Genomic DNA, 19050 nt, shown 5'->3' with positions numbered 1-19050 from the left:
CTCACCTTTTAGGGATAAAACGTTAGTAAAAAAAAAAGGCACAGTATAATCCTAAAATAATATAGGTTTTACAAAAAAAAATCTCTTTGTCAATAAGAAATATAACCTTTGGGAAAATGATTAAAGAAAGAAATGAAATGAATATAAGTCATTCCAAAGCTGATTTACTTTTACTTCTACAGAAAGTCTATTTTGTCTTATGTCATCAGGGTCTCCGTTAAAAGAACCTATGGCAACAATCATTTCTGTGTTTTTATGAAAAAAGAATAAAACTTGTGTTTCCTTTCCCAAAGGTCAAGTGTTCTCTTCCTTCCTATAGTCTTCCCTCTGTAATTGGTAATGAAGTCATATGATATTTGGAAAAAAATTGTAATTCATAAACCCTTCATGGGAGTGAGGGTGTTTTGTACATTTTGGCTTAGGAAGGAATGGAGTCCAAAGCAGGCCTCTTTTTTTCTTTAACCCTTTGCCCATTTACTCTCTAGTTTTAAAAGAAGGAAGTTGCAGAAGGGAGCTCAGAGCACCAGAGTTCTCTCTTCTCAGTTTTAATAATTTGAGATTATGACTCATCAAAGCCTGGTGATTGGTACTCTTGTTTATTAGAACATAGTTAACTTTATGAATTACTGTGAATCTAAGAATAGTTACCAGAGAAGTGAAGATCCACCTGGCAGAGTCAAATCCATTGTGACCAGAAGAAAAAGATTTGTTATGAGACAAATATAACTCCTGGACTTCTTTTAGGCTTAAGGGATATTTCAAAGTTTTCAGCAGTGAAAACATGCAGAAATCCTTGGGAGGAATATCAGGTCTTGACTTTCAGATTTCATGGAACTTGGACTTACATCTAAGGTACCAGAACTTTAAAAACACTAACTTTCCCTGAAGTCCTTTCGAGAATAAATCTTCTTTCTCCTCTTCGAGTATCTAATGTTGGTTACAATTTAGGTTTTATGGGGACTCTGATCTTCAGTCTTGCTAAATAAGGTGACATCATCATCATATCCTGGGGTCGAACTTTCTAAGTTCTCTAGTAAAACGTAACTGTTCTCGTTGCCATTTGGAGAAAGGATGTCTTTCTTCGCAGAGGATGTCAGTTCACTCCAGGTAATGTCAGTATTTTTAAAAGCATGTAGAAGGAAAATGCCATTGATAATGGTGAAGAACCCACTCAGGGTCCCGATGACATCTCCGGCATTCATGCCATACCACTCCTGGAATAAGATGGCGGAGCAAGTCACTACCATGGAGGTGAAGAAGACATAATAGATGGGGGTCACCAGGGACGTATTAAAGGTATCCAGTGCTTTGTTGAGATAGTTTATCTGTGTAGTTACTGAGAGCACAAGTACAGCCAGCAAAACAAAGACCAGGGGATTCTTGTAAACTGGCTTCCATTCTAGTAGTTCCTTAATGGCGATTCCCAGGCCCTTGACAGAAGAAACTGAAAATGCTCCAATCAAAGAACAGACTGATATATAGACCAATATATTGGTCTGTCCTTTCCTGGGGGCCACAATCAAAATCAGCACCAAGGAGATCACAGTTATGATCACAGCAAAGGAAACAAATCCTGTCAGGAAGAGAACAGGAGTAGACTTCAGAAAATGTTAACAGAATCATGGTCTTTCTTGTTAGCCCTGAATTTGAGAGCATAGATATTTTAGAAATAGAAGTGAGATTAAATTAAAAGTAGCATCAAATTGCATTATTCACATTATTTTATAAAGGACTTTTACAAACATATCATTTGAACCTCACCGATAACACTGTGAGGTAGGGCAAGTATTGTCCCTTTGATTTTTATATGGGCAAGAAATGGCAAAACTTTGAGTTTAACGATAAATCTTTTGCCCCTACTCTTCCTCTCTCTCTTTTTCATTGTATAGAGGGGAAGAATGAATACAAAAATAAACTGTGTTCCTTTCAGAAGACTTGTAACAAGCAAAATTTTTTGTATTTCACAACCCACATGAAGACTTGTAGGAAGCCTACTATAATATTGTTACAAATATCATTTGATGAAGAAGGAAAAGGGAGCAGACTTTAAGTGTTTCTTTATGCTGAATCACAGACCTGGATCTCTCAATTTCATTTCCATTTCATGCAAAGAAGTGACTTCCTCTTCTTGTGGGGCATGGATGACCATCACAGTTGACCCCAATATACTTAATATGCAGCCCATTTTCCCATGAATGTTCAAATGCTCATTTAAAAAATAGGAAGACAAGATGGCACTGTTGGGAGAGAAAAAAGCAAAATCACTATAGTTGAATTGCCGTTTGATTCTATAATAGCTCAGAATTCCAGTCAGTACCTGCCACTCTGTATTCCAGTAAATTGGCTTGAAACATACTAAATGACACTGAAAAATCTGAGTTAGTTTTAAACTCAGAAGTGATGGTCAATTAATTCTGCTTTGTTGCTTTTATATCTGAAGAGTTATCACAGTCTTTTATATTCCTGTCAACATCCCTGACCTTCTAAGAGTTCCGATCAATTCAGTTTCAATTGTAACATCTCCTGTAAAGCCAAACAAAGCCAAAGGTCTTTTATGTCTTACTGGCACTATACAGATTGAATATCCCTATCTGAAATACTTAAGATTAGAAATGCTTCCAATTCTACTTATTTACATATTTTGGAATCTTGCATATATGAAATGAGATCTCTTGGGGGAGGAGACCCAAATCTAAATATAAAATTCATTTGTGTTTCATATACATATATTATGCATAGGCTGGAGGGAATTTTATACAATATTTTGGGTGTGCCTACATTTTTACTGCAACCCATCTGATGAGGTCACATGTGGAATTTTCCACTTGTGGCATCATGTCCATGCCTGAAAAGTTTCAAATTCTGGAGCATTGTAGATTCTGGATTTTTGGACTCAACCAGTACACTTACATTATGTGTGCCCATAAAAATTTCAAAGAAGGATATATACTAAGAAGAGTTACTCTGCTTAGAGCTGATATGTAGCTAGTAAGCACCAGTACAACCATGGAGATTATAAAAATATTGAAATACTTCCTTATTACCTGCTACTACCTTAGTACTTTCACCCAGCCAATACTCTCAATGCTTTAATTGTTATTAGTGCCTTGACTTCAGGAAGCTTCAGATTGGCACTACCATGATGATATTAGAGTATGCCAGCCTGTTGCTCCACCAGTAGGTCTAATGGGGGCTTCAGCATGTCAGTCTCCTTCCTCTGACGCTCTGGCACTTGCACAAATGAAATTAATGGTGTCCATCTTCTCCCAAGCCTATAGCAAATACTAGGCTTGCCTAGAGTCTCCCTCATGTGGCCACTTGTGGAACTGCAACCCCAGTGAAAACATTAGACCAGTGTTTTAAATGCTTTATGTGTATTAACTCTTAATTGTCATAACAATCCATTAAAGACGGTAAAGATAAATGGAGAGGCCAAATCCTAAATTTTATAGTAAATGTTGATAATGAATGAAAACGAAATGATAGTTATGAAATAAAAGAGTGTATGGGCTCACTGGATCCATTCATTTGGGATCATAATACAGATCACTTTAGAAACATCAGATCCACACACTACAAAAGATAAAAATCATTCCTGTTAACAGCACTAAAAGAATACACCAGGTCTACAAACAGAAGTATAAAGCAGACAACACAGCATTTCAGTGAGAATGCTATGCCTTTTAAAGTCTATGCTATGCCCAAATGCTATGCCTTTTAAAGTCCTCTATAGTCATTCACCACTATGACAACAGAAAGAATTAAAAGGACTCTGTAAATGTATTCAGATCAGAGTTAAAAGAGTAGAAAAATACAGAACTCTGTTAGGCTTCACTGAATCATCACAAAGCAAGCTTACTCTCTCATTGTTTTTTTAAATAACAATATGATAATCTATTTCTTCCTATTTTTTGGAGTCTTCTCAATTTAATTTGTGATTGATTTTTTTTTTTTTAAGGCAAGAATGCTTTTCCCCCAGTGCCGGGAATCAAATCCAAGGCCTTGCACAGTGTTCTACCTTCAACTACATCCACAGTATAAGAAAAATCATTTTTTAATCTCTGTTTTACAAATGAGGAAACTAAGATTAAGTGACTTGTTCAAAGCTTCCCTGGGGCCCCAGAAATTATTTTGAGTCTTTTATGCTTTCAGATCCCAGGTTAGTCTAATCTTTTTTTTTTTTTTTTTTTTTGAGGTGTATTCAGCAGTGTTTCTTATGGTTTAAGTGGACCATGTTATTAAAATACCTATAGAAGCCAAGCTCCTTATTGCTCACCTACCTTATAAGAACACTCAGAGCTCCCAGTGGGGTGACCAAGGTGGCAGGTGCAAACGTGTAAGCTGCAAAATTTGCAGCCTCTCCTGCTCCCACTAGAAAGCAAGTCAAAGTATTAATATATGAGATGAATTTATTTATCAGAAGAGAAAAACAAATGACTCTCACAAAACAGTGGACTTTCAGCTCAAAGACACTCAAAGATCTAACTAAAACGAATGATTTCATTTTCTTAATGGACAGTGGGAAAAGATTAATATTAAGGGAGTCAGATAAACTCAATACACCTGGTGATATAAACTCTACTACTGGTGACAAATGAATACACATTCCAAATGATTTTAAGTAGAATTAATTTTAGTTATTTCAGTCCTGAAAACATATTTGGTCACCCTGATGAAATCTAATAGAGGTGGCTTTGGAATAATCTGAGAGTTATTCCATTTGCTCAAGAACATCTACTTGACATTCTTGAATACCTCTTTGTGGCAAATTAAGAACAACAATGACAACAACAATCTGTAAAATTAGAAGGCTTTGTGGAGAGCTAGTGTCAACATAGGGGAGAGCTAAGACATCCCTACCCCAGGTCTATGACATCAGGCATCTTGAATTACAGATGATCTGTAGCAAGTAACAGAAGCTCAGTCGCTCAGGACGTTCCAAGCAGCTGTTTTAAAGTCCTAAGGAAGTGCTCCAGAATGTCATCTTTTCCTTATCTGAGGAACTCTAGACTTCCATGAGGCAGTGTGGTGCAAACAACTCCTGGAGTGAGGGAAATCCCTCCTAGAGCCGGGCTCTGGTCTTGGAGCCAAGTTATTCTCACAGATCGTAACTGGACACTTGCCCAGAGAATGTAGTATTTCATGCTGGCAAACGACACCAAGCAAATGGTTGTTGTGGAGAGATAAAATAACACTACTCCAGACTAGTGCGAGTGCCTACGTTTTCTTTTTCCCTTTCTTTGGCTGCTTTGCTAACCCTTCCCACTCCTTCCCCCAATCTAAAGGAGGATCCTGCATTAAGAAAGCACTATAAACAACTCTAAAATTACAGAGCAATTAGAAGACTATTCTAGCAGAACAACAACAACAACAAAAAAACAAATTATGGCATTTTTCTCAGAACACTAAACTTTTTTGGAACACTTTAAATTGCTTATTTTCTCATCTTTATGGACAGCATTCCAGGAAAACGTTGACTCCATGATTAAAGTACCATGTTTGTCACTAGATGCAATCTCTAATGTATACTTTTCTTTCTTAATAAAAGCATCAACTTTTTTACATTGTGAGAGTGCAATAGTAAATGCAGCCATAAAATAGTCTCCTTCTATTCTCATTCTAAAGTGGAGTACAGGCTGAGGAGATGCAAGAAAGAAAAACAAGAGAATCGTTCACATATCTATCTATCTGGAATCTTCTCAGTATAGTCCTTGTTAACTTTGATTCAAACTAAAGTAAGGAAATGGATGGGCAAGTATCTTAAAAATCAAAATGGTGGCATCCCTGTAATCCCAGTGGCTTGGGAAGATGAGGTAGGAGGATGGAGAGTTCAAAGCTAGCCTCAGCAAAAGCAAGGTGCTAAGCAACTCAGTGAGAACCTGTCTCTAAATAAAATACAAAATAGGGCTGGGGAGGTGGCTCAGTGGCTGAGTGCCCCTTAGTTCAATCTCTGGTAACTGCCCCCCCCCCAAATACCAAAAGGGCTACACAAACTTAAATATGTTTTATTCATCACCTTTTGGATTCCATGCCCCCACCCCTTTTTAAGGAAATGGACCCAAGTTCCTTCTTACAAGGATCTTGCAAATAATGAAATACCTGAAATATGTTACTTGGTTTGGAGAAATATAGGGAGCCATGACGACTTCTGACTGCAGAAGAAAGTGATTAGTGAGTGGTGTGAAGCTACCATTCATGGTGCCCTTTCTTTGGAGGTTTCAAGCTTGGGATTTAAGAAAGTTCAGAGAAGGCAAGAGCAAGGGTGAAACAGGGGAAGGGGTGGAGGGGGACAAGTCTTCCTTCTGTGAGGACATTACATTAGCATTTAGAAGGCGCCTTCACAGGTGCCAAGTCTCCTTTGATCCTGAAAGCAAGTCTGGGAGAAGTTGTGCCAACGACTTTCATCTTCTCCCCCATTTTTTCCAGTGTCAACAGCCAAAGGATCCCTCAATTTATCTATGGTTGGTCCTTGCAAGGAAAATGTGCCCATTCCTGAGAAATATGCAGCTAGGATAGTCATGGATTCACATAAGGAGCTGGGAAAATATGGATGGAAAGCGCCTTTCTCACTTTGCATGAAAAAAATAAATCAGAAATTTGTGAGCTTATATTAATATTTCAAATATGAACTTTCCCCTTTGTGTTCCAGAACAGTATTGAGAGGAGGGGGTGGTGAGTAAAAAATAATCCATATATTACACACATAGATACACACATCGTAACAATAATGGTTGTTGTTATTACTATTCTGTATAAGGCAATACATTATACCACACATAACTTCCATCCTTGCCAGGAAGAAAAATTAATTTTGAAAAATTTCATGTAATGGATTTATCATTTTACAAGTAAACAGGATTCTCTCCATTAAGAACTTACTTGACAGTAATCCTGCCCACCACACCCATTCCTTGAGGTAAGAATGTCCACCTTGTCCTAGGAAAAACACCAAAAATAAAAATTAGGTTCCAAATTAGAGAAAAAAGGGTAGAACAATTGATAATGGAGAAAGACACTCAATTACTGTTGAAAAAGTCAAAATCTAAAATCTTTGAGCTTACTACCTTGGTCATTTCCAAAGATCTTTTGAAGCTTTCCATTATGTCACTTCATTTTTTATTTCTACAGAAAGCTTTTTTGTTTATTTGTTTTGGTAGGAAATTTTAGTCATCAGGTCCACTGTATTTATCTCAGGCAGAGGTATGGACATCGAATGTGATATACTCTGAATATTTTGTTTTGGCCATGGTTTAAATTTAAAACAAAAAATCCTAAATTGTAAATGACGCTGGTAACCTTTCGAGGAAGAAGATGCTTGACATGAAAGCTTTTGAAGTTTGGATCAGTCCATAAAAGGAAACAAGCATTAGGCAGATGGACTCCACTTATTCTTTACCTTAGCATAATGAAGTTGAGCTTCTGTCTAAAGCTATATAAAAGGACAAACAACTGTCCTCAAGAATCCAGTCACCTTCCTGTGACCTGAAGGCACTGTTGTATGTTTGCTATAGAAAATGGAATTTTCTCAATTTTAATTTGCCTAACTCCCTGAATTGGACCTTGATGGCTTTGTTATAATTAAACAATAGGACATGTATGCTATAAGTTGCAAAATCAGTTAACCATGGTTGTTTAGAATTTTCTCCTTACAAAATTCGAAAATGAAAAAATTAGAATCATCTTACAATATTGAACCTTATTTGCATAGTTAGTGTCTTCTGGGTCCTAGTAAAATAATATTTACTTATGTATGTTTATTAACGATTCACACTTCTGTTTTCTTTTCATTTGCATTTCTGATTTTGTGTTTCCTATCTATGAGCTTTGCCTATTTTCTGTTAGGGCACTAATTTTCTTGTTGACTGTAAGTCACTGTTTTTATATTATAGAACCTAACTACTTTTTGTCAATAATTTCATAATTCTCCCTTATTGATAAATCATTTGCTCTGAAGTTTCAGCTATGGTATTTTCACTGTGTGCACATGTACTTTTTTCTTTTTCTTTTTCTTTCTTTCTTTTTTTTTTATTTTTGCCAAACCAGAAAATCTCTTCCTTTACATAAAATAGGTTCTTTGTCATTTTTATGCTTATAAAAAGGACTTCTTTTAGGTTTTCAAAAAATTATTTTATTTTAAATTTAACCCTAAATTATCTGGAGTTTATTTAGCTGAATAGTATAAAGTAGAACTCTCACATTTTTCTCCTCTACTTTTTTCCACTTGATGTGCATATTCTTAATTTAATAATTCATTGTGCTTACTTGTTGGAAATATCACTTTTAAAAATCATATATTAGAATTTGATATGTAATTGAGTCCACCTGTAAATTTTCAATAATCTTTTATTACTGTATCTATTTTAATGCTAATACTAAATTGTTTTATATACTAATATAGTATGTTTTTGTTTTCTGAAGGTACAAATATCCTCTCAATAGTACTGTTTCAGAAACTTGTTTGCATAATTTCTACTAATTTATTTTTCCATATGGACCTTAGAAAAATATTTAATTAAGACTTACATTTGATGAAAAGGAATAGAAGATTCATGACTTAAAGGATAGTCCAGTTGTGCTTATGTAGCATCTGAAATGTCAGTATAAATGGTGGACTAATTCTATTGCTATCCATTCAGAGATGAAGAAATATTTATCAGGTATCAAATGTTGTGCAAAGGAAGGTTCCTCTCTTGTTCCTCTCTACCACCAATAAACAAGTAAACCTCTTAACAATAAGTAAATAAGCAATACACACATAACTCCAGGAAAGGAAACTGTTATGCAATGATGGAGAGCAGCAGGGGATGAAGGTGGGGAGACCTTCCCAGACAAGATGGTCCAGGATGGCCTTTCCCGGCTAGTGAAATTCAAGCCAAAGTCTGGAGGGTGAGTCAGCTCAGTGGACAGGGAGCAGAGAGTACCAGACCAATGAAAAAGACCTCAGGGTGGGAAAGAGGCTGGTCTATTCCAAGAATGTGAAAGAAGAGTGAGACGGTGGCACAGGAAGCTGGAGAGGTAGCAGGAGCCACTCTGTGTAGGAGGTCAGGGACCGTGAGGGAGACAGCTGGCTCAATCAAGGACACACGGGCTTAGATAAATGGAGTCAATGATTATGACTGTCGCATTGTGGTCTCACGATGGAATCATTTCTGTAATTAGAAACTTGAGTTCATTATTTGCATGTGTTCCTTACCTGCTCTAGTAACACCTTTATTGGCCAGTTGCAAGAGTCCCTTCTTTTTCAAAATGAAGCTAGAGCCAATAAAAATGCTAGAACATATGGCCAGTAGCAAGCCCACATAAAGATTGTATTTGTTTTCTACATTTGCTGAAATGCTCCAGTTGGTTGTGCTGGAATTCAGGTTTCCGTAAAGGACAGAAGAAGCTTGCAGCTGCGACACATTTGTGATCTCACACCAAGACTGGGAGGAGTTCTGACAGACCAGAGATAGCACATAGCCTGGAAAAAGGAAAGAGAAATGTCAACAATAAAAGGGAAACATATTAATGCTTTCTGCAAGAAACATAGACCTGAGTGGACAGTATAAAAATATTTTCTTTTCTTTTCTTTTTCTTTCTTTCTTTCTTTCTTTCTTTCTTTCTTTTTTTTTTTTTTACTGCAAGCAGAGCAGTACTCAACAGGTGGTCTACAGAACTATAGACATTGCTGATTTGGTTTGTACATGTTCTGAAAAATGATTTTAAATTGTTTAGTTGTCATCATTTAAAAATGAGGGATTTTACATGAAAGTCTGGAATCCTTGTAAGTTGGAAGATCTGGCAATACTCGGGTCTTTGCTCCACCAGATCAGCAACCTGCTGGAGCTGTGAGTGGTTGTGTAGACCCACCTTGGCCTCAACAACTCATCCCAGTCTCCCACAGTCACTTCACTGCTTCACATAACCAGCCTGTCTCTCAGAAAGCAGGGGCTGTGACCCAGGAATATAGGAAAGAGCACAGCAATCTCACTGGTCTATAAATTACCCCATAACAGGATATTCAGTTAACTCATTTGGTGGAGTATGAATTGTGCATTTGAGAAAACATGTGTTAAGGTAGATTTAACCTTGCTTACAACTTTTCCTGAAAAAAAAAAATGACTGTTTTTTAGGTCTACTAATCCAACTTCTCTAAAATAAAGCCGAATCTAATAGAAAAATGAACTAAACATGAAGAAGCTTTTTTTAAGAATAAGATTCAAATAAATATGCAAAGCCCGTGAACCAGACCTATTATTTTAAGTGCCTTGAAAATTTGAAGCTAAACACTAAAATACAGCATGAAAAGACTTACTATATATGAGAAATTTTTATAATCTCTTTGCCACTTGAACAGATACCAACAAGGTGATGCTGTCACTAAATGTTCTGTTTTCAGGGGTTTTTTTCCTTTCAAAAAAAAGGAAAATTCCCAGTTTGAGTTACTCTATACAAAAAAGGGCAAAGGAAGATTATTAAGTATAATTTTAGAATTGAATGAAAAACTCAGTTTTATGTCTCAAAAATCTGAAGAAGGCATGTGAGCAACAACAAAAGATAGACAAATAATGTCTTAGCAACAAAACTTCCATAAGTGGATCTGGCATCTCTGGCAAAGCATCATGAAGGCACCTGAGTATTACTATAAACAAAGTTAGTAAACAACTATCTGGAAAATGAAAAAATAAATAATTAAATTCAAGCGTTGGATTTTTTGTTTGTTTTGTTTTGTTTTTGCACCAGAGATTGAATCCAGGGGCTTTTAACCACTGAGCCTCATCCCCAACCCCTTTTATATTTTAGTTAGAGACCGGGTCTTGCTAAGTTCATTAAGGCCTTGTTAAATTGCTGAGGCTAGCTTTGAACATGCAGTCCTCTTGCCTCAGCCTCCCAAGCCTCTGGGATTACAGGCATGTGCCACCACACTCAGCCTTTAATTTTCTTTTGTAACAGGGTTTCACTAAGTTGCTGAGGCTAGCCTTGAATTTGCAATCCTTATGCCTCAGCCTCCCCAGTAGCTGGGATTACAAGTGTACACCACAGTACCTGGCAAATTCAAGGTTTTCATGACTACTATTTCATAGTAATTTGGAAATTAACTAACTTTACTTAAGAGATACAGAATAAATTCTGAGTCAAAACTTCTAAATATTTATAGCAGCTCAATTCACAGTAGCTAAACTATGGAAGCAAATGTGGAAGATGCCCTTTAATAGATGAATAGATAAAGGAACTGTGGTATCTATACACAATGGAATGTTACTCAGCATTAAAAAAGAATAAAATTATGGCATTTGCAGGTAAATGGACGGAGTTGGAGAATATCATGCTAAGCAAAGTAATTAATATCTAATTAAAATAATGGGGAGGGGAGAGGCATGGGAAAAATGGAGGAACTTTGGGCAAAGGGTAGGGTGGGTAGGAAGGGTACATGCAGGCAGCAAAGATGGTGGACTGAGATGGACATCATTACCCTAGATGCAGGTATGATTGCACATATGATGCTACACTATATTGTGTGCAACCATAGAAATGTAAAGTTGTGCAGGAATTGTGTACAATAAATCAAAATGCATTCTGCTGTCATGTATACCTAATTAAAGTAAATTAATCAACTTAGAAAAACAAAAACTTCTAAATACTCAAAGGATAATCAATTATATTTTTTCAGGGATATTCTGTAATACTGGAGAATACACATGTAGGTTGTTTGTAGTCTTGTTCTGCCCACTGTTCATCTCATTTAAACCTCAGGAATGGAAATGAGTGTGTATATTTTTGTTAGTAAGAATTCTGATTACATTCATTGCTGAGAAAACATCTGAATTGGCTTTCCAGTGAATTCCTCGGCTGTATTTGTGTCATTTACTATGTAGTTAACATAACCATTTCAAAACTTCCATCTCTGAAGCCAGGGTGGGTGGATCTCATTCCAGGGAAACAATATTCCTTCTAAGTTGTTGACGTAGCAAAATGTTTCTGACATTTTAGGGGGTGTGGGGGCAGAGGGTGATAAGGGAGAGCAAATCATCTTTGTTGCATTTTCCAAGTTCTCATTTTTAAGTGGCAGACATGAATGTTTTGAGTTTCATAACAGGACAAGTAAAATCTTGTCAGACTGCAGATCCTAATACTTGGATTGCTCTGTTTTGGGCATATGTCAGGCAGAGAGCCCAGAGTAGATGTGACTGAAGGAGGGAGGGAGTGAATGGCGGATTGATGGGTGTGCAGTGGCACAGAGGAGAGATGGCAGAAGTAGGGTGTGTGGGCAGAGAGTTCAGTGTTTTAGAGGAATCAAAGCTATCTCAAATCAAGGTTGGCTTCTTAAGATCTGAGCAAGCAAAGTCCTATTGCAGGGAGGTTAATCCAGACTTCATTTAGCATAGAAAGATAAAGTCTATTATATTAGTTGTTTATTTTAATAGACAGTTTCAATAGCTCTTTATAGTGACAGGAGATGTAGTTCAGTAGTAGAGAACTTTTTTTGTTTTTTGCACCAGAGATTGACTCCAGGGGCATTTAACCCCTGAGCCACGTCCCTAGACCTTTTTATGTTTTAGTTAGAGACAGAGTCTTACTAAGTTCCTTAAGGCCTTGCTAAATTGCTGAGGCTGGCTTTAAGTATAACTTTGGAGTTGAATTTATACTCCTTTCAGAAGGAAGCACATATAACTTCATTAATTTTATTATTTTTCTCAATATTGAGTAATGATTTGAATGAACAGAGGCCTAAAGGCTGGTACCACATGACTATGGCAAAACTGACATTAGAATCTCTCTGTCTGATATTGACAACTCTAACTAAAACTATGGACTTAATCATGGATCTCAGAATGAAATCAGGAGTACTGAGCCAGGTGCTGGTACAGTGCGTATTGCCTGTGTCTTGAGAAAAGCAGAGCTTTGGCAGGACTCTTTCAACCCCCTCCTGAAACACCACCCTCAAGAACCAGCTAATCCTAACAGGCCTGTTGTTTTGACATCTGGAACAGGGTTACAAGCTCAGCCACAACCTGCTGCAATCAGGCCCTTGGAGCTGGGACACACTCCAGCCCTGCCCAGGATGATGCTATGGTAGACTGTTTCCTTCAGAAATAGCATGAATTGCCCAGGCTGGCATTGAACCAGCAATCGTCCTACCCGATTCTTCTGAGTAGCTGAGATTACAGGTGTACATTGCCATGGATTAAGATTTGTTTTTAAAATATGCTGGGGACCAAATACAGTGCCTTGTGCATTCTAAGAAAGTGCTCTACTACTGAGCTACATCTTCTGTTAATTTCATTTCTTGTAAACAGCCTGATACTTACATTTTAAATTGGATTTAAGAACTTTTTTGGATAAACTTAGATGATTATGTTTTGATTTTTCCTCTATCATCTCCAGATCGATATTTCGGAATGAAACTTTTTACGCTAATGAAGACTCTTTGATGTGTTCTGTTTGTAAATAACCATTTTTAAAGAAAATATAGTCTTCTATATAGTTGTCTAGGAGTCTCTTTGTTTTTCTTTTTCAATCTGTTCTTTTGAAAGTTGGGAGTGAATCATTCAAATAAATGCCTATAGGTGTACTTTTCAGACTAACAAATATAACATTTATCACTACCTTAATTTTATACTTATTGGATTCTTCAATGTCAGTGAATAATCTCTCTCCACTTGAAACTACTGGGTAATAAATAGTAAGGAAATATGTGTCAGTTATAAATAAAAACAATTCAATATACACCAAGTACATCAACCACACAATTTAAGAATTAAAACATTACCCCTCAGAGGTAACAACTATGCTGATTTTCTCTTAAACATTCCTTTGCTTTTAAAATGATTTTTTTCTATTTAATACATCAAAATAGTTTAGTTTTACCTCTTTTGTACCTCATAAAAATGAAATTGTGTAGAATGTATTATCTGGTGACTTGCTTCTTTGGAGGTTCATCATTGTTGATACTTGTGGCTGCAAAGTTTGTTTTTTCTCCCACTATTTTATAGACTTCTGCAGTATGATTAACCCACAAGTAAGTTTTCTATTTTATAATTGGTGGACATTTAGGTAATTTATGATGTTCTGCTTTTACAAAGAGTCTTGCTAACACTCTCGTGTGATGTTGAATCAAAAAATTGATAATAAGTTTTTGATCCTACAAAATAGCATTTCATATGGCACAAATTAATATGTGCCTTCTATGAGCAGGTGTAATAGGTTATACACATGCCTTTAAAATTTGAGAATAAAGTTAGATATTCTATAGGACTATATCTTTCCCTACCTTAAGAGCTCTTAAGCAGTTTGACACAATATTTCTACAGACATCTTCATAATTTTGTAGTTTGAACATAATCTATCTTTGCTCCCAGAGTTGTTTACAATCTCATTGACTCAAACATGTTGCTGATGGACCAATTCTCAACTTATAGGCACTGATAGCTAGAAGATATTTTAAAGAAACCGAAATTTGGTTTCTAGGATGTCTATGATTGCATCAAACTACATTTAATTTTTTTTTGTATTTGTAGATGGATAACATACCTTTATTTTATTTGTTTATTTTTATGTGGTAATAAGGATCGAGTCAAGTGTCTCAAACAAGCTAGACAAGTACTCTGCCACTGAGCCACAACCCCAGCCCCTAAAACTACATTTTTAATCACTGCCAGATATGTAGAGTTTGAGGAAATCATCATAACATCCTCTATTCGTCTGTGATAGTTTGATTATTCAGCTGGCATTCACTCCCTTATCCTGTCCCTGTGGGTAGACTCTTCTTCCTTTGGTATAGTTGGGATGTCAAGTGTCCCGCACAGGCCCATTATTAAAGATTTGGTCTCAAAAGTGGAGGTATTGGGAGGTGGTGGAATCTTAAGAAGTAGGACCTAAATTATCAAGAATACAAATAATAATAAATGCTGGTGAGGATGTGGAGAAAAAGGGATACTCTGTTGGTGGGACAACACCAATTAGCACAACCATTCTGGAAAGTTGTATGGAGTTTCCTGAAATTTTAGAAAGGAAATCACCTTATGACACATTTATTCCACTCCTCAATATTTATCCAAAAGAACTTAATTCAGCATACTGTAGTGATATAGCCACATCAGTGTTTACAGCAGCACCATTCATAATGGCTAAGCTATGGAACCAGCCTAAGTAGTTCCATCATATTGATGAATGGGTTAGGAAAACGTATTCATACACAATGGAGTTTTACTCAGTTATCAAGAATAAAATCATAGCATTTTCTGGTAAATGGACAGAACTGGAGAGTATCAAACTAAGGGAAATAAGCCAGACTCAGAAGTCAAGGGTTGAATCTTTTCATATGTGAAAGCTAGAACAAAGTAAGGGCGAGAAAAAAACATAGGGGGCCAGACATCACAAAGCTACAGGGAAGGTCAGTGGGGGAAGAAAAAGGAGATGGAGAGGGCAGGAGAGAAAGGGGAGGAAATGTTGAAAGGTTTAACAAAGTTATGCTATATGCACACATAAATATACCACAGTAAATTCCACCTTTATTTATAAAGCACCAGATAAAATGAATAAGTAAATAAGTAAAAGGAAGATAGAGTAGAGGAAAGAAAGCGGGTAGGAGGAGGGGAGGAAAAAGGGGTCACCAGGGACTACAGTGGAGAAAATTAAATTCCATGCAATGAAACCAACTATTATGTACAACTATAATGAAGTAATTAAAGAACACACACACACACCAAAAAAAGAAAAAGAAAGAAAAACTGGGAGAGAGAGAGAAAAAAGTAGAGCTTAGTGGAAGTTGTTTGGGTAAGTGAAGGCATGCCCTTATAAAACTGATTGTGATCCTCAGACTACTTTTTCTTATTATCCCCCCTCCACCCCCATTCTCTTTCTTATGATTAGGTGGGCAGTTCTGCTCCACCCCATGCTCCTGCCATGATGTGCTGCTTCACCACAGGCCCAAAGCAATGTGATCCATTGATCATAGACTGTAACCTCCAAAACTGCAAAATGAAATAAGCCATAAAAGGAAGTCTATAATCTCGGGTGATTGTTTGCATCTCCTGACATCAAGTTGGAAGTGACTTTGTGGCCAATAAGAAGACAGCAGAGGTGATGTTTGGTTAGATTTGCTCTCTTATAACTCTGTAATTCCCTGAGCAGCTGCTGTTCCTTCAGCCTGAATCCCACCCAGAAAAAAACAGACAAACAAAAAAGATGTGGAGAAGACCTGCTCAGCCCACAGGAAAAATCCAACCCCAGCTGGTTACAGTGTGAATCAAAAACACCCAAGTGAACCAAGTCTAGATCAGTCAACCCTCAGCTGTCCTGCAGATACAAAAGCAAAAATATGGTAAACCTGCCTATTCCAAGTGGCATAGAAAAAATGGAATTAAATCTTGTATCTTCACTACAATTTATCCCCAAATACTGACCAATGTGAATCAGATTATGTCCTTCCCTGTTTAGTCTGTCCCATCCCCTCCATGGGTTTTAACAAAACCTCAATTTCTAGCTAACCCCACTGTAAAGCCTTGTATGCTCTGAAACATGCCCACCTCTGACATCCTATTGCCTTGTTTCCTCTCTCACCCAGCCCTGAAACAACACTAGTCAACTTTTTACTTATTTAACTATTTATTGAGTGTCTACTATCTGTCAGGCAGTTTGGGGAAGCTGAGGATAGAACATGAAATTCAACAAAAACCCTGGTCTTGTATATTCTGGTGGGGCAAACAGATAAACAAATGAACAGATAACTGTATGATATGGTAAGACCAGTATGGCAAGTAGTAAAAGCAGCATCAATGAATGAATAGATTTTTAAAAACAGGATTAGATGAAAAATCAAAAACCCTGAGGAAAGAATGTGTTTGGGAAGTGAAAGGAACTGCACTTTGCCAGGCTGGCTGGAATGACAGAAAGGAGATGGTGCGACATGCAGTCAAAGTAGAAAGGGGCAAGATCAGGTGTAGTAGCCTACAGAAAAGTAGGTCGAATCTTGTTGTTTCTCTCCCCAGATCCTCCACCATAGTCTACAAGGCCCTGCAGTATCCTACCTTCATCTCTGTAACCTCATTCCATACTGATTAAAAAAAATTTTTTTTTTTTCCTGTTCCTCCATCTTAAAGCTCTTTGAATAGTAATTACCTAGTACGTTACAGAGTGCTGGCTAGCATAGCTAGCTCCTTCTTAGCACTGAAATGTCATCTCCTGAGGATGGGAGTGTAGATCAGTGGTAGAGTGCTTGCCTAGCAGGTATGTGTGTATGTGTGTGTGTCCATGCATGGGGGCATGGGTGCGCACACACACACACACACACACACACACACACACAAAGTCACCTCCTTAGAGAGTCTTCTCTGCATTCTCAATCTAAAGATCCTCTCAAATACTTTCCATCACATCAATATATAGCTCCCACACTTTTTATAGCTTAATTATGTTTGTAACAACACTGTATATCCATATATTTATTTCATTGATTTGCTCAAGGCACTCTGCTAGCTATCATCTATGCAGCATGTAGCTGATTCTTATTGAGTACTTTCTCTCTGTATCAGCCCTGTCCCAAGAACTGATGAGATAATGGTCAACAAGACAGGTGAACAGGTCTCTATTCTGACAAAACTGACCATTTTAGTGAGAGAAAAAGCAAACAATAATGAGGGAGAAAAACAGTTAGGAAAAATCATTTAGAGCAAATTCAGAGCAAAGTTAGGGTGAAAACAATTTATAGCAGCTTTGGAAAAGAATGAAAACTTAGAACAAATTGGGATATTATGTCCTATTAGACATATCTATACATAAAGTGATAACTGGTAAGATGCCCATTATTCCATTTAATCAAAATAAAATTGAGGCTGGGGCTGGCTCAGGAGGCTGAGGCAGGAGCATGGTGAGTTCAAAGCCAGCCTCAGCAATGAGAAGGCACTAAGCAAATCAGTGAGACTCTGTTTCTAAATACAAAATAGGGCTGGGGATGTGGCTCAGTGGCTGAGTGCTCCTGAGTTCAATCCCCAGAACTGAAAATCAATCAATCAAACTGAGAAGGTACTATTGATTCTTTAAAAAAAATAAAACCTGTATTTCTAAACACAGTGGAGAGCTCATGAGCTACTGTTGTTTTCACTTCACCAACTGTTCATTAATAAAGTTACTAGATTGTTAAAGATAAAAAAAATCTCCTTGAAATTAAAAAAAAAAGTTTTATAAACTGAAGATGCAGGAAAGGAATTTAAGGAATAATATTGCAACAAGTTGGCATTTATATCAATAAACTGCAAACACCATTCAGTCCATTGCAGGCAACACAGGAAAAATAAAGGTCCAAACAATTTTGTACTTGGTTTGATCTATAATTATGAAACCCTATTCAGTTCTCTGGGCCTTGGTTTCTATATCTTTAAAATGGACATACTTGTCTAATAAAATTCATGGAATTTAATTATGTGTGAGGACAAACTGATACATTTGAATTTTTAAGATTATATATATAAATATGGGAAATGTCTTAATCATTACAAAAGAGAGATTCAGCCAGTTCTCAATGAGTTGCAGTTCCTTGATTTCTTAGATGTTATGATTGACTCCTTGTCATTTTGGTCTCAGCTAGAAAATCAATCATGCAAGCAAGCAATAAAATTGAGAAGATACTATTGATTCTTTAAAGTACTTTCTTTAAGGGGCTTTGAGTAACCCAATCTAAATATCCCCAACATCCTCAATACACTATTCATGACACCACTGCTGTAATCTACTTTTTAGTTAATTTGCTTCTTGTGTATTATTTGCCAGTTGGAAAGTAAGCTGCACAAAAGCAGGACCTACTCCTAGAGTTTAGGATTAGACTATATTGCAAATGCCTTTCCTAGTGCCTAGGCCAGTTCTTGGCGCATGAGATTCATCTGTTATTTGAACAAATGAAAAACTGAGTCCATGTTGACCCCATGTCAGATTCATTATTTCTTGCTTCATATATAATCCCACCTGCATCTACCCCACAGCTGTAAACTGTAGGAATCCTTCCCATTTTACAGATGAGGAAAGACTGAAGCTGGGAAGACTGTCTGATGCCAAAGCCTAATCTCTTCTCACTAC

General features: G+C 36.9%; 1 protein-coding gene across 1 annotated transcript; it reads right to left on the bottom strand.

The window, feature by feature from the left end:
• Window positions 1–944: 944 nt before the first annotated feature.
• On the bottom strand, window positions 945–11047 carry Nipal1 (NIPA like domain containing 1). Its single transcript, XM_076864017.2, has 6 exons — window positions 11026–11047; window positions 9194–9460; window positions 6880–6936; window positions 4281–4371; window positions 2077–2237; window positions 945–1573 (listed from the first exon to the last, which is right to left on the bottom strand). The coding sequence occupies exons 1-6, from the start codon at window positions 11045–11047 to the stop codon at window positions 945–947; spliced, it is 1227 nt and encodes a 408-aa protein (XP_076720132.2).
• Between the last annotated feature and the right edge of the window lie 8003 nt (window positions 11048–19050).

Source organism: Callospermophilus lateralis, chromosome 8 (genome assembly GCF_048772815.1).
Source record: "Callospermophilus lateralis isolate mCalLat2 chromosome 8, mCalLat2.hap1, whole genome shotgun sequence".
Taxonomy (NCBI): domain Eukaryota; kingdom Metazoa; phylum Chordata; class Mammalia; order Rodentia; family Sciuridae; genus Callospermophilus; species Callospermophilus lateralis.
This window is presented reverse-complemented; position numbering and strand designations above follow the sequence as displayed.

Excerpts from the sequence above, each read along its gene's own strand:
- Nipal1 (XM_076864017.2), bottom strand. The coding sequence starts at position 11,047 with ATGAAAACCTTGAATTTGCCAG. Across the intron at positions 6,937-9,193 it reads TAAAGGTGTTACTAGAGCAG|GACAAGGTGGACATTCTTAC; the intron begins GTAAGGAACACA and ends TGTTTTTCCTAG. Across the intron at positions 1,574-2,076 it reads AATGAAATTGAGAGATCCAG|GATTTGTTTCCTTTGCTGTG; the intron begins GTCTGTGATTCA and ends TCTTCCTGACAG.